At 41.8% G+C, this 15,825-nt stretch overlaps 1 protein-coding gene across 1 annotated transcript in view; it reads right to left on the bottom strand.

Annotated features, from left to right (window-relative positions):
* Positions 1-15,825, bottom strand: part of LOC126235570 (leucine-rich repeat and calponin homology domain-containing protein) — a 198,742-nt gene that overhangs the window by 41,453 nt on the left and 141,464 nt on the right. Inside the window, exon 13 of the mRNA XM_049944287.1 lies at positions 1,795-2,340. Within this exon, the coding sequence (XP_049800244.1) occupies positions 1,795-2,340 (546 nt within the window). The remainder of the gene's footprint in view (positions 1-1,794; positions 2,341-15,825) is intronic.

Genomic DNA, 15,825 nt, shown 5'->3' on the forward strand with positions numbered 1-15,825 from the left:
TCTCTCAGAGGAGGATGGAAGAGAGGGCACAAAGAATATTACACACATAAAAACCTACTAACATTCTGAATAAACTTCCCAATCATTACGTCAAATGATGTAACTTATTCTGAAATGATGTTTAAAATAAGACAAACTGTTAAGTAATATGAAAATCATCATTTTTAGAGGATACCCTTCTGAAACTACTTATTCCAACCATAATTATATTTTTATTTAATTTATTAAATGTTCAAATCTCCCAATACAGTTTCAATTTACTGTTTCCACTCAAGATTCTGTTATTTATCTTTTCTTATATTTTCTCTGAATCTTTGGTGAAACAAGGTGCAAAATAAGGGCTGTTGTGTAAAGAGTGATACATAACACTTCGCAAAAATATTTATGATAAAATGTTTTATCTATAGTCAACAGCACTGTCATTGATTTTTATATGTTGGCAACTACTGTGGTGTGCTTCAGTGCACAAGTCCTAATATTTTTACATTCAAAGGTGACTATTACATCCTTTCGTGACTTAAGAACTCCTTCAGCCCAGCCTTTACAATGCTTTGATATATTTACCTTTCCTTCTTCTACATCAGCTACCTCCCCTCCTTTCTTAAGAACAATACTAGCACCAATTTTACTAATGGAGCTTCTTTTCTCTAAATTTTAGTAAATACTGAGTGACCAAAAAATCCATGAACACCCAAATAATCAATAATGCAGTGTATTACCATACTACGCAAATAGTTCATAATGAGAACATACAAATAACAATGAAATACAGAAATGATCCAAAAAGGAAAATTTCATCGAAGACCAACTGTTTCTTATTACATATTGTGGAACACGCACAATCTGATGCCAAGCAGAGAGCAATGAATTCATTTATGGAATGACACACATTTAAGTGATACAGCATGTCTAGCGTATCTATTGTGGGATCCGAATAAAGCTTTCCCAGTTGACAAAAGCTACAGTGACATGGCTGTCAAAAAAATTAATTAGTTTTTGAAGTGTAGAATGGGTTTCTTGGATCATATAACTATGCAGGCTGCAGTTATGGCAAACTGCAGCAAGGAAGCAATGGTCACATGTTAAGGAATGTCATCAAACTGGTGGAGTGCTGACTGGAAGAGCTGAGTGGTGACCAGTTTTGACCATTGTGGACCATCTTCATACCAAACAGCAGTCGACATCAGTTGATGGTATCCACAGTTCTTGCTCCGTGCCATTGTCTTCACACATCATCGAGTACGATTTGAAGATGAATGACACTGGGTCAAAACTGGTCATCCTTTATGAGTAAAAGTCTTTCTGTGTCATTAAAACTGTTCCACATAACATTTTATCACTACCTAAAGCAGCACTGCTTCTGCACAAATTTTTAAGATGCCACCTCCTAACAGGCGGCAATATGTTCAGCAGACATTTTTTATAATGAAAATCCTTTGGGTGTGCGTGTAAGGAACACGGAAAAGGGGGAATACACTGTATATACTTCTACATAACCATTATTTGTCATTGGCCACTATTAAAACTAGTACTATTATTTTTTTCTTGTTTATCACAGAGTTTAAGTTCCCACAGAAGTAACACACTTTCTCCTAAGAATACTTAATTTAAAATTACTAATTTACAACAATACAATTTTTTTTTACAATTGCAGCTCCCCTGAATAATATTATTACAATGAAATTACCACACCATTTCTGTCACAACAAATCCATGCTTTGTTGTGCAATAATTGTAGAACTGTTTTCAATTTCATGACGAAACCAAAATGAGTTTGATCTACAAGATACTTACACTCCTCAGCTGGTCAATGAGTTCTGCCTCTTCACGAGCCTTGTCAAATTCCCGCCTCATAGTAAAACTGAGTTTCTCTGGTGCCACATCCCTGTTCCACGGGACTGTCCGACTTGTACCTATTTTTGGTGACCTGGGGCTTCCACTGCCATTTCCTGTCGGTGCTGATCTGTTATGATGATTCGTAGAAACAGGAACTATGTTGCCAACATACCCTAAAGATGTAGTAACCAACCTAGGACTGCCTGGTGATGCTGAAGAAGGAACTTGGGTGATACTGGTTGAAGTCTTGATGGGAGAGTTTGGTTTTATGTAATAAGTGTCCTGTGTATCTTGCACAACACTTTTTCCTCCATAATCACTCCATGTACCATTTAACACAGTTCCTCCCTGCCCAACACGATTATCCTGAAATGTCACTGTTGCTCCATTCCTGGATGGTGGAACCTTCTGAACTGGCCGCTTATTAACGGAGCTGTCTTGGTTCTTCAGGCTTTCTATTTTATTATTTGGCAAGTTCCCTTCATTCTTTGTATGATCTTCCTCCTGCATAGATAAAATAAGAAAGAAAAAACATGAAAATATGTTACATATAGGAACATAACTACAGCCAGCCACTAAGTGACAAACTGCAGTCATATGCAGCTGTTTAAAAATATCTATATGGAATAAGCTAAGCCATTTTTGACATCATTCTCTGAAATATCATTTCTCCTAGGATTGTAATGCTTCTAGGTGTACAGGAGAGCATCAAAGGATTCTGGAAGAAAAAATATATTTATTGCTATATAAAAGCTTTGAAATGTATCTTAAATTATGCCTCGATTTCTGTTCTAATCTCTGTGGCTAAGTATGCAGGAGAGTTTCTGTGGAGTTCTGATGTTGGGAGAGAGGCACTGGCAGGCACCACATTGGAAGATAGGTTTGAATGTGAAAGAATCTGAAAATAAAATAGGAATACCAAGAAAGGTTGGAAAATTTTCTGTTTAGTAAGATTAGCAAGAAACAGAGTTCAGTTTATCTTAGAGATCCAGCACTAACAATGCTGAGTATCAACAGACACAGTTCAAGAGCATTGTAAAATACACATGGAAGTGCTTACCAGGGTTGTGAGGGATGAAAAAGGCCCACTGGGTTCAACAGTCACATTAGAAAGCTGCTACAAAAGCAAAGAGAGCTTCACCACATATTTACAAATGCTCAAAGCCTCACATCAATGAAATATTAACACAGCTGAAATTAGCTTAAGGATAGCAATTCATGAAGGGTTTAATGATTCTGGAAGTGAAATACTGTTTACTAACTTGACAGAAAATCCCAAGAAGTTTTGGTGTTACATTTAATTAGTAAAAGGATAGAAGTAGTCTGTCCAGACACTTTGTGACCATAATAGCATTGAAATGGAGGATGATACAAGAGTTCAAAATAATGAAAACATGTTTTCAAAATTATTTCACAGAGAAAGATTGCACTGTAGTGTTAAAATAAGTTACCATGAGATCAAAATCAACTTAAATCACTCAACAGGGGATAGTCTGCTGAACCTGACAGGATACCAGTATGATTTTACATACAGTAGGTAAAAGAAGTTGCTCCTCTTCTAGCAGCGATCTATAATAGGTCTCTGAAGGAGTGAGATGTTCCTGATGATTGGAAAAAAGAACAGATTACTCCCATTTTCGAGGAGAGTTGTCAAAATCATGCACAAAACTCTGGGTCCAATCTGTTGTAGAATTTTAGAACATGTTTCATGCTTGTGCATTATGATATTTCTGGAGAACGAAAATCTCTGTAGGGATCAACATGGGTTCTGAAAACAAGAATCATGTGAATTCCAGCTCACTGTCTCCACCCATGAGATCCTGAAAGCAGTAGATACAGGTGCCTAGATAGATGCCTTGTTCCTTGACTTCAGTAACGTGTTCAATACAGTTCCACACTGCCATCTAATAATCAAAATATGAGCAACCAACTGTGTGATTTGATTGAAGAGTTTCTAACAAACAGAACACAGCATGTCATTCTCAATGGAGAGAAGTCTCCAGACATAAAAGTAACTTTGGCCATACCACAAGAGAGTGTTATGGGCCATTTCTTTTCATAATACACATAAATGACAAAGTAGACAATGCTGTAAGTTCTATGAGGCTTTTCACAGATGATGCTGTTGTATATATAGAAATCTCAATGCAGAAAACTGTAGCAAAATGCAGGAAGACCTTCTGAGGACCAGTGTATGGTGCAATAGTGGCACTTGACTCTCAACATAAACAAATGTAATACACTGCCTATACATAGACAAGAGGACAAATTATTGTATAACTGCACAATTGCAGAACTATCAGTGGAAGCAGTTACTTCCATAAAATATTTAGGAGTATGTGTACAGAGTGATTTAAAGAGGAACAACCACAGAAAACTAATCACAATAAAGGCAGATGCCAGATAGATTCACTGGAAGAGTCCACAGAAAATTTAGTCCACCAATAAAGGATGTAGCTTGCAAAACCTTAAATACTTGAATACTGCTCATCAGTGAGGGATCTATACCAGACAGGATTGTAGAGCAAACAGATCTCAAAAAAAGCAGCTTGTTTTGTTACAGGTACAGTTAGTAAACACGAAAGCATCATGGACATAATCAACCAACTAAAGTCGCACACAATGCATGAGAGGCATTCAGCATCACAGTGTAGTATACTGTCAAATTTTTGAGAGTGTACATTTCCTAAAGTGTCAACAAATATCTTGTTTTCTCCTACATGTATCCACGAAAAAAAATATCCACCAAAAGACCATGAAGATAAAATAAGAAAGATTCAAGTTCACATGGAGGCTTACCAACAACTGTTTTTCCTGTGAACCATTCACAACTGAAACAGGAAGGGGGGAAGTGATAGTTGTACACAAAGTAGCCTCTGCCACACACGACAGTATAGCTTGTGGAGCATAGATGTAGGTGCAGATGTAAAGTAAAACACAAATTACATGTTTGCGACATTATGTTGCTACAGCAACACAGAACATAAGCATGAGACAGGTAAGGATTGGGTGGAAGACAGTGTGTGACTTCTCAAGGGAACCATTCCAGCATTTACCTCAAGTAAAGAATGAAAACAATGGGAAATCTAAATCTGAATAGTTGGTGGTTATTTGGATTATCTCTTGCTGAAAATGAGCCTTGTGGCTTAAACACAGAATTAGCTCATCTAGTTTGCACTTTTACATCTTTATCCACTCTACACAAGTCGCTGTGAAGTGCACACCTAAGAATATTTGCCGCAGTATCTTGTTTTAGGGTCTCTTTCTTTTCAATTCATACGGAGTGACAGAAGAACGACTGATGAAATGCTTATGTGCTTGTTGTAACTATTCTAACATTGTAGTTTCTGTGGGAGTTATATACAGGCAGTTGTAGTATTTTTGTGGATTGTTCACTTTGTATTGGTTCTTGGAACTTTGTAAGTAGACTTTTGTGTGATAGTTGACATTTATCTTCAAATATACCCTTGGTCTATGGGTAGCATCTTTGATTCATAATCAAAATGTCTTCAGTCCCCGATTCAAATCCTGCAGCTGCTTAAATTTTGATTAATAATCAGCATTGGTGCCCCAAGACTTCCGGCATAAGAAGTCACCCTCATTCTGCCAACAGCCTTGTCAAAGAGGGAGGAGGAGCGAACAGAGGGTCAGGGCACTCTTGTCCTAGGGGTGGGAAACTGCCCCCAAAGGCGGAAGAATCAGCAATGATCAACAGCATGAGGATGCAGAAGGCAATGGAAATCACTGCATTAAAGACACGTAACATGTATCCGCAGGACATGTGGCTTGTAACTGAAGAAGTGTCATGATGATCTTCCCATTGGAAAAAGATTCCGGAGTAGTCCCCCATTCGGATCTCTGGGAGGACTGCCAAGGGGGAGATTACCATGAGAAAAAGATTGAATAATCAACGAAAGGATAACGTTCTATGAGTCGGGGTGTGGAATGTCAGAAGCTTGAATGTGGTAGGGAAACTAGGCAATCTGAAAAGGGAAATGCAAAGGCTCAGTTTAAATATAGCAGGGGTCAGTGAAGTGAAGTGGAAAGAAGACAAGGACTTCTGGTCAGATGAGTATAGGATAATAACAGCAGCAGAAATTGGTATCACAAGAGTAGGATTCGTTATGAACAGGAACATAGGACAGAGAGTGTGTTACTGCGAACAGTTCAGTGACAGGGTTATTCTTATCAAAATAAACAGCAAACCAACACCGACAATGATAGTTCAGGTATACATGCCGACATCACAAGCTGAAGATGAAGAGATGGAGAAAGTGTATGAGGATATTGAAAGGGTAATGCAATATGTAAAGGGGGATGAAAATCTAATAGTCTTGGGGGGGCTGGAATGCAGTTGAAGGTGAAGGAGCAGAAGAAAAGGTTACAGGAGAATATGGGCTTCGGACAAGGAATGAGAGAGGAGAAACACTAATTGAGTTTGGTAATAAGTTTCGACTAGTAATAGCGAATACACTGTTCAAGAATCACAAGAGGAGGAGGTATACTTGGAAAAGGCCAAGTGATACAGGAAGATTTTAGTTAGATTACATCATGGTCAGACAGAGATTCTGAAATCAGATACTGGATTGTAAGGTGTACCCAGGAGCAGATATAGACTCAGATCACAATATAGTACTGTTGAAGAGGAGGTTGAAGTTTAAGACATTAGTCAGGAAGAATCAATACGCAAAGAAGTGGGATACGGAAGTCCTAACGAATGACGAGATACGCTTGAAGTTCTCTAAGGCTATAGATACAGCAGTAAGGAATAGCTCAGTAGGCAGTACAGTTGAAGAGGAATGGACATCTCTAAGAAGGGCGAAACTATGGGTAACAGAAGAAATACTTCAAGTGATCAATGAAAGGAGGAAGTACAAAAATGTTCCAGGTAATTCGGGAATAGAGAAGCACAAGTCACTGAGGAATGAAATAAATAGGAAGTGCAGGGAAGTTAAAATGAAACGGCTTTAAGAAAAATGTGAAGACATCCAAGAAGAAATGATTGTCAGCAGGACAGACTCGGCATACAAGAAAGTCAAAAAAACCTTCTGTGATATTAAAAGTAAGGGTGGTAACATTAAGAGTGCAATGGGAATTTCACTGTTAAATGCAGAGGATACGGCTGATATGTGGAAAGAATGCATTGAAAGCCACTACGAGGGATAAAATTTGTCTGGTGGGATAGAAGAAGAAACAGGAGTGGAATTAGAAGAGATAGGGGATCCAGTATTAGATTCAGAGTTTAAAAGAGCTTTGGAGGACTTAATATCAAATAAGGCAGAAGGGATAGATAACATTCCATCAGAATTTCTAAAATTGTTGGGGAAGTAGCAACAAAACGACTATTCACGTTGGTGTGTAGAATGTATGAGTCTGGCGACATACCATCTGACTTTCAGAAAAGCATCATCCACACAATTCCGAAGACGGCAAGAGCGGACAAGTGCGAGAATCATCACATAATCAGCATAACAGCTCACGCATCCAAGTTGCTAACAAGAATAATGTACAGAAGAATGGAAAAGAAAATTGAGGATGTGCTTGATGACGATCAGTTCGGCTTGAGGAAAGGTAAAGGCATGAGAGAGTCAATTCTGACATTGTAATTAATAATGAAAGCAAGGCTAAAGACACGTTCATAGGATGTGTTGACCGGAAAAATTGTTCGACAATGTAAAATGGTGCAAGATGTTCGAAATTCTGAAAAAAGTAGGGGTAAGCTATAGGTAGAGACGGGTTATATACAATATGTACAACAGCCAAGAGGGAATAATAAGAGTTGATGACCAAGAACAAAGTGCTCATATTAAAAAGAGTGTAAGAGCAAGTATGTAGCCTTTTGACCTTACTGTTCAATCTGTACATCGAGGGAGCAATCATGGAAATAAAAGAAAGGTTTAGGAGTGGAATTAAAATGCAAGGTGAAAGGATATCTATCAACAATATTATTTGCCGGTGACATTGGTATCTTGAGTGAAAGTGAAGACAAATTATATGATCTGCTGAATGGAATGAACAATCTAATGAGTACAGAGAATGTACTGAGAGTAAATCGAAGAAATGCAAAGGTACTAGAAATGAGAACAGCGAGAAAACATCAGGATTGATGGTCACGAAGTAGATGAAGTTAAGGAATTCTGCTACCTAGGCAGTAAAATTATCCATGATGGACGGAGCAAGGAGAACATCAGAAGAAGACTAGCAATGAAAAAAAGGGCATTCCTGGCCGAGAGAAGTCTACTAATATCAAATAGTGGTCTTAATTTGAGGAAGAAATATCTGAGAATGTACGTCTGGAGTACAGCACTGTATGCTAGTGAAACATGGACTGTGGGAAAACCGGAACAGAAGAGAATCGAAGCATTTGAAATGTGGTGCTACAGACAAATGTTGAAAATTAGGTGGACTGATAAGGTAAGGAATGAGGAGGTTCTGCACAGAATTGGAGAGGGAAGGAACATGTGAAAAACACTGATAAGGAGAAGGGACAGGATGATAGGACATCTGTTAAGACATGAGGGAATGACTTCCATGGTCCTAGAGGGAGCTGTAGAGGGCAAAAACCGTAGATGAAGAGAGAGATTGGAATACATCCAGCAAATAATTGAGGACGAAGGTTGTAAGTGCTACACTGAGATGAAAAATTTAGCACAAGACAGTAATTTGTGGTGAACCGAATCACATCAAACCAGTCAGAAGACTGATGGGAAGGGAAAAAAAATAAAATGCCTGCTAACTCAAGTTTTTCAGTACTTCTTGGCACTCTTCTGTGAGTTGAAGAATCCTGTCACCTTTTGCACTGTCCTTTGTTGTAAGAATTCAATATCTTCAGTTAGACCAATTGCATATGGGTTCTACATCCACTAAAGTAACCTTCGAATTAGGATAATGTAAACCATCTCCTCTGTAGATGGACTCCATTTTCCCAGTATCCTACCAATGAAACAAAGTCTGCAACCTGTTTTATTTATGACTGAGTTTATGTGATCGTTCCATTTCACATCCCTGCAAATTGTTAAATCAAGCATTTGTAACAGCTGACCAATTGTAATTGAGAATATTGCAGACTGTAGTCACAGGAAACTACATTTTTGCATTTCGTGAAGCGGACAACTTTATTTTTCTGAACTTCAAACCACTGTTTATATCTTGGTATGTCCGCCCCCAGTAGCTGAGGGGTCAGCGCAACAGAATGTCAATCCTAAGGGCCTGGGTTCGATTCCCGGCTAGATCACAGATTTTCTCCACTCAGGGACTGTGTGTTGTGTTGTCCTAATCATCATCATTTCACCTCCATCGACGCACAAGTCGGTGAAGTGGCGTCAAATCAAAAGACTTGCACCTGGCAAACGGTCTACCCGACAGAGGCCCTAGTCACACAACATTTACATTTAATCTTGGTATCACTTTGAAATATTAAGAATATCTGAGTGTACTTTGAAGAGTTTTTTTTTCCAGATCATACATAATTATAGATAATGCATCACCTGTAAAAAGACTGAGGCTACCACCAATACTGTCTGCCAGTGCATTAAACAGAAAGGGTTCCAGTACACACACCTGGGACATACATGACGTTATTTTTACTTCTTTTGAAGATTCGCCATCAAAGGAAATATGCTGCATCCTTCATATCAATAAATCTTTAAACCAGTCACAATTTTTGTTTTCTGCCCCCAAAATGATTGCTCTTTTGATATGGTACTGAGACAAATGTTTTATGGTAGTCACAGCTTACTGATCAAGCTGACTGCATTGAGCCATGGTTTCCAGGATATCACATAAATGGGGCAATAGGTGTCACTTTAGCTATGTTTTTGGAATCAATGTGTGATGTATGGGCCATTCATCCCACAAACGTATGACCTCTCTTACACCTGTGGCATGTAAGAAGCCAAACCCAGGAGGAGTTACACCAGACGAAGACAGAACTTCAATCACGTATGCTGGCTAGACCAGCGAGTGGTAGCGTCAGCGCTTGTAGAGGGCACTGGCCCCATGGACCTATTTGCTCATGCGGGCCACAGAGTCACAAATAGTTCATCCAGTATCCCTATGTGGCTGCCTCCTCTCGAGCTCTGGGCCAGGCAGTGACTGAATCTACAGTCCATCAATCAGAGTCTTGATTGGAACCTTCACCATGTACGATACACTGCTGCCCCAGCCACCACTTATCAACGGAACTGCCAGTGTCTGCCCTTTACCCTCCCCAGGACTTGGCTACTGCTTAGGGGACAACCAGGAACTTGTTACTGGCCATACACCTTCACAACATTATTTTGTTTTACTTCTGAGTGCATATTAAGCCTTGAATGTTTCATCATTATCGCCTTCATCCTAAATTCAGACCTGTATAAATTCTGTGTTGAACATGAACTTTCACAACCCATTGTAGTACTGAGGTTTTCTCTAACAGAACACCATTCTGGTTTATATTCTTTTCAATAAAACTGTGCTACGTTGATTATGTGGGCTGTGTTCTCATTTCACCTCAACTGGTGCAAGACATATTACAACATTGGTTGGAATACATGGGGTCTTTCTATTTGAGATACCTCATCACATGTAAGTTCAGGATATGTTAGAAGAATTTAAAACACACAAATCTCAATGAAATAGGAAGTAATTGAACTGGTATAGTACTCCTGCATCTTCCTTTGTGAAGGGATACTTGAAAATTGATTGGTTTGATTTTGTTGTGCTTTAGGGTGCAAAAACAACTGGGGTCATATGTGTCCAAGTCAAAACTATAGAACACGAAGACAGAGAGGTGTTAAAAAAGATTATACATCAGTCCCAATTGACATAATAGAAGACTGCTAAAAACAGGCATGTGGAAAAAGGGTTAAAAAAGACACCATACAGACAAAGAGGTCAAAAACTAAAAATTAAATGGCCTTCGACATACTGCTTTGGCAGATAAAAAGTAAAACGTGGTCAACAGCCTGCGCAACATTTGCTACAACGGCTGATAACTCAGACTACAAACTCAAATGGGAACATAAAAGGTTAAACAATGGACATTCCGTCAGGAAGTGGCAGACAGTTAAAACTTGGGCAGAATGTGTACAAAGTGGTGGGGTAGCACAACTTAGCAAATGACGATGGCTAAGAAGGCAGTGACCAATACACAGTTGAGTTACAATGGCCGCTTGTCTTCAACTGCACCACTGCCGTTGACAATGACATCTGTGGATGGCGACTGGGCAGGACCATTTGTCACCATTTTGTTAGTGCCACTGAAATCAAACTTCATACATTAGACTGATCAAATAGTATTGCAATGATAAAAAAAAAAGTTTACACACTGATCTTTAAGTGTATATATTAAGAGCTTCTAAAAATGTTGGAGAAGCTGAAATTCACGGAAGATCTGAGAGAAGGTCATCCAAGCCACTGGGAGAGGCTTAATGAACTGGAGCTTATTCCTGTGAAGGGACAACCATTGCTGATGCCAAAGGGACACCACCTACTCACAGACAGCAACACAGAGATCATCGAAGGGAACATAAGTACTCGCAGGCTGAGGTACTAGGACTGCAGCTTTGGCAGCAGTGTCAGCAGCCTCATTTCCTGGCATACCGACATGACCAGGAACAAACAGAAACATCATACTGGCTCCACCAAGAGTGAGCAGTTGACAGTTTTCCTGGACCCGCTGCACTAACGAATGGGCAGTTTACAGCACACAAAGACTTTTAGGAGCACTGAGTTAGTCTGAACAGAGGACACAATTGAAAAGCCTATGTTGCTGGATGTAATCCATGGCCTGATACAAGGCGAAAAGCTCGGCTGTAAATACTGAGGAGTGTGTCTGAAGCTAATATTGAAAGACAAAGGCGCCAATGACAAAGGTACACCCGATCCCACAGTCAGTCTGAGAGCCATCAGTGAATACAAAGGTACTATCACGAAGTTCCATGCAGGGGTCATGAAACTGAAGGCGATAGACTGAGGCTGGAGTAGTGTCATTAGGTAGCGAATGACGTCCAAGGTTAACATGGGCCATTTCCTGAAGCCAAGACGGTGAAGGGCTCACACCCACCGGGAAAGGCACAGGTAGTGTTAAGTTAAGCCGCTGTAGCAAATGTCGAAAGTGGGCTTCAGGAGGTAACAGAAAAGAAGGACGAGCCCCATATTCACGATCAAACGAATCATCAAAGAAGGAGGCATACAATGGGTGGCCACGCATGGCAGACAAATGGCATGCATACCTGCTGAGGAGAAAGTCACAATGGTAGGATAGTGATGGTTCAGCAGCTTCAGCATACAGACTCTCAACCGGGCTGGTATAAAAGGCGCCTGTGGCCAAATGGATGCCAAGATGGTGGATAGTGTTGAGATGGCGTAAGAGGGATGGGCATGAAGACACATAAATAAAGCATCCATAGTTGAATTTTGAACAGACAAGGGACTGGTAAAAATGGAGGAGGGTGGTTCGATCGGCACCCCAGGAAGTACCATTGAGGACACGTAGGACAGAGGAACAGTGTACAGCGGGCTGCCAGGTAAGACACATGGGAGGCCCAAGGGAGTTTCCTATCGAGCATGAGCCCCAGGAATTTCACAGTTTCAACGAATGGAAGGGCAACAGGCCCAAGATGTAAAGATGGTGGGAGAAACCACTCGTGTCGCCAGAAATTCATAGACGGTTTTGTCAGTGGAAAAGCGAAAGCCATTGTCAATGCTCCAGTAGTAAAGATGATCAAGACATCACTGAAGACGCCACTAAGTGAGACAGGTAAGTGGAGAACTGCAATAAATGGCAAAATCATCAACAAAAAGGAAGCCAGAGATGCCTGGTGGGACACAGTCCATGATATGGTCAGTGGCAACAACAAAGAGGACAACACTCAGGACAGAACCCTGAGCCACACCGTTTTCCTGGATAAAGGTGTCCAACAGGGCAGAACCCACATGCACCCTGAAAACTCTATCTTTTAAAAATGCCTGGAGGAAACAGGGCTAGCGGCCATGGAAGCCCCAAGTGTAAAGAGTACGGAGGATACCAGTTCTCCAGCATGTGTCGTAGGCTTTCTCCAAATCGAAAAACATGGCCACAGTCTGGGATTTCCGCAGAATGCCATTCATGACGCAAGTGGACAAAGTAACGAGATGGTTGACTGCAGAATGCCGTGCTCGAAATCCACACTATGCATTCGTCAGTAAATTGAGAGACTCGAGCCACCATACCAGCTGGGCATGAATCATATGTTCCATCACCCTGCAAACACCGTTGGTAAGAGAGATGGAGGACAGTAGCTAAAAGGAAGGTTTTTGTCCTTGCCAAGCTGAAGTACGGGCATGACGGTGGGTTCATGCCAACGTCCAGGAAATGTGCCCATTGCCCAGATGCCATTGTACGTGTTAAGCAGAAAGTGCTTGCCCGCAAGAGAATAGTGCCGCAAAATCTGAATGTGGATGTGGATGGTGTATGGCCCTGGGGCGGAGGACTGGGATGAACTGAGAGCATGATTGAGCTCCCTCATAGTAAAGGTGGCATTGTAGCACTCACGAATCAGAGAAGAGAAGGGTATTTCCCGAGCCTACTTACTTGTTTCCAATGGAGGGAAGCATGGTGATAGTAGGAAGAGCTCGAAACTTCCACAAAATGTTGGCCCAAGGTGTCGGAGACAGCTGATAATAACGGCTGCTGCTCTGAGGCCGGAAATGGGGGAATGGATATCGATCCCAGAAAACCGCCTGAGGTTGGCCTGTACGACAGAAGAAGGGGTGGAACTGTTAAAAGAACTAGTGAATGACAGCCAGCTAGCTCGTTTGTTACCCCAAAGAATGCGACAACATTTTGCACATATCTGTTTACAATGAATGCAGTTTGCCATCATAGGATGATGGTTAAAACCATGGAGAGCACATCTCCATGTGCGAATTGCATCGCAGCATGCCTCAGACCACCAGGGACAGGAACATGATGTGTTAAAGAGGAAGTGCGAGGAATGGAACGTTCTGTAGCAGTAAGGATAACGTTGGTCAGATAGTCCACCTGGTCATCACAACAAGGGAAATCTTGTTCTTCGAAGGTCACCAGAGAGGAGTAAAGCTGCCAGTCAGCCTTAGTAAGCTGCCATTTGGGTGTGCACGTGGATGGTGCAGGAGTCAGCAAACGGAGAGCACATGGGAAATGGTTGTTCAAGTAGGTCTCAGAAAGAACAGACCACTCAAGACGATTGGCAAGCTGGGCAGTGCAAAAGGATAGGTCCAAAGGGGAATAGGTGTGCGAAGAGTCGGAAAGGAAAGTGGGTGCTCCTGTGTTAAGGCAGAAGAGGTTAAATTGGTTAAGAAGGTCAGCCAAGAGGGCACCTCTCTGACAGATCATGGGAGAACACCAAAGGGGATGATGTGCATTGAAGTCACCGAGTAGCAAAAATGGGGGAAGTAGCTGCACAATAAGCTGAAGGAAGTCTGCCCTGGTGACACCGAATGACCAAGGGACATAAATGGTACAGAGGGAAAAAGTCAGGCAGGGAAGGAAAAGGTGAACAGCAACAGCTTGAAGATGGGTGGTCATGGAGATGGGTTGATTATGGATGACATCCTGTATGAGCAGCATGACACCCCCACGAGATGGAATGCCGACCTCAATGGGAAGGTCAAAAAGGAATCGGTAAGTAATGTGAAAGCTCAAAGTAGTCGTGAGGGCACAATTTCATTTTCCGAAGGCAGAGTACAAGGGGATTGTGGGACCCAATCCTGTGAACATTCCATTGGAGGACAGGCATGAGGAGGAAGAGATGTAGGGCTGCCAATTCAGTGGCCACCGAGTGACAGCCGGGCCGGTGTAGAGTTACTACTACAGGGCACAGAAGCAGGAGTATCCTGCTCCATGGGGTCCACAGAAGCATTGGCGTGCTTGTTTGGTCGGTCAGTCAGTGGAGTCCAACGTTGAAAAACTGTTGGTGGTCTGCACCGGGGATACAGAGGCCAGCCAGGCTAGGGTACCACATGGTGACACAGTCGATGAGGACCTTTGAGTTGGCGAAGGGGAAGACCATTTGCCTTTTGTGGACTTCTTCAAGCCCTTCCAGTTAAAGGACGACTCAGGTGTTGTTTGGCTGGAAGGACAGAGGAAGTCTTCATGGGAGTACTCCTTCTGTCCTTTCCGGCCTACCGCTTGTGTAGCTGGTGGCTTCACCCCTTGAGGTGGGAGTTTGACGACTTTTTGCACAGTAGGGCAGGGGGATGGCGATGCTGCCTTGACAATGGGAAATTTCACAACCACAGAGGTGAATTTGGGGTCACATGTCTGCGTGGCCATGTCCTTCATGAAGCAAGGGGTAACAAGAACAAAACTATAGATACCAGACAAGAAAACGCAGGTTTTGGGACTAGCCAGTAACTTGTGAGCGACTGGGTAAGACACCATTTCCTTTACCCGGATCTTTTGAACAGCCCACTCATCAAGATACATGGGACAATCCCGAGAGGAGGCGGCACGGCTGCCATTGCAGTTGATACAGTGGGGAGAAGGAGCTGGACAATCGCCCTCATGTGCATCCCTACCACAGGTGACACATTTGGCTGGGTGTCGACAAGATGTTCTAGTGTGGTTGAAACTATGACACTGGTAACAGCACATCAGGTTCGGAATGTTTCATAGCCTGCTTTGAGCTTGGACGGAAGCACCTCTCTATCAAAGGTGAGAAAGAGAGTGCAGCTGAGCACTAAGGAGAAATCAACCTTTTTCAGTACACAATGGACAGCAATGACACCCTGATCAGAGAGGTAAGATTAGATTTCGGCCTCGGTTAGACCGTCGAGTAGCCTGGTGTAAATTACACCACCGGAAGAATTCAAAGTTCTATGGGCCTTGACATGAACAGGGTAACCGTGGGGAAGTGAGGCAGCAAGTGGTAGTTGTGCTCGAGAATCACAAGCGTTCTCCAAAAGCAAAGTGCCATTCCGTAAACGAGAGTAGGATTTATTCCGTAAATCAGAGCAGGATTTCACAGGGCCAGCAATTGCATCAAC

Source organism: Schistocerca nitens, chromosome 2 (assembly GCF_023898315.1).
Source record: "Schistocerca nitens isolate TAMUIC-IGC-003100 chromosome 2, iqSchNite1.1, whole genome shotgun sequence".
Taxonomy (NCBI): Eukaryota; Metazoa; Arthropoda; class Insecta; order Orthoptera; family Acrididae; genus Schistocerca; species Schistocerca nitens.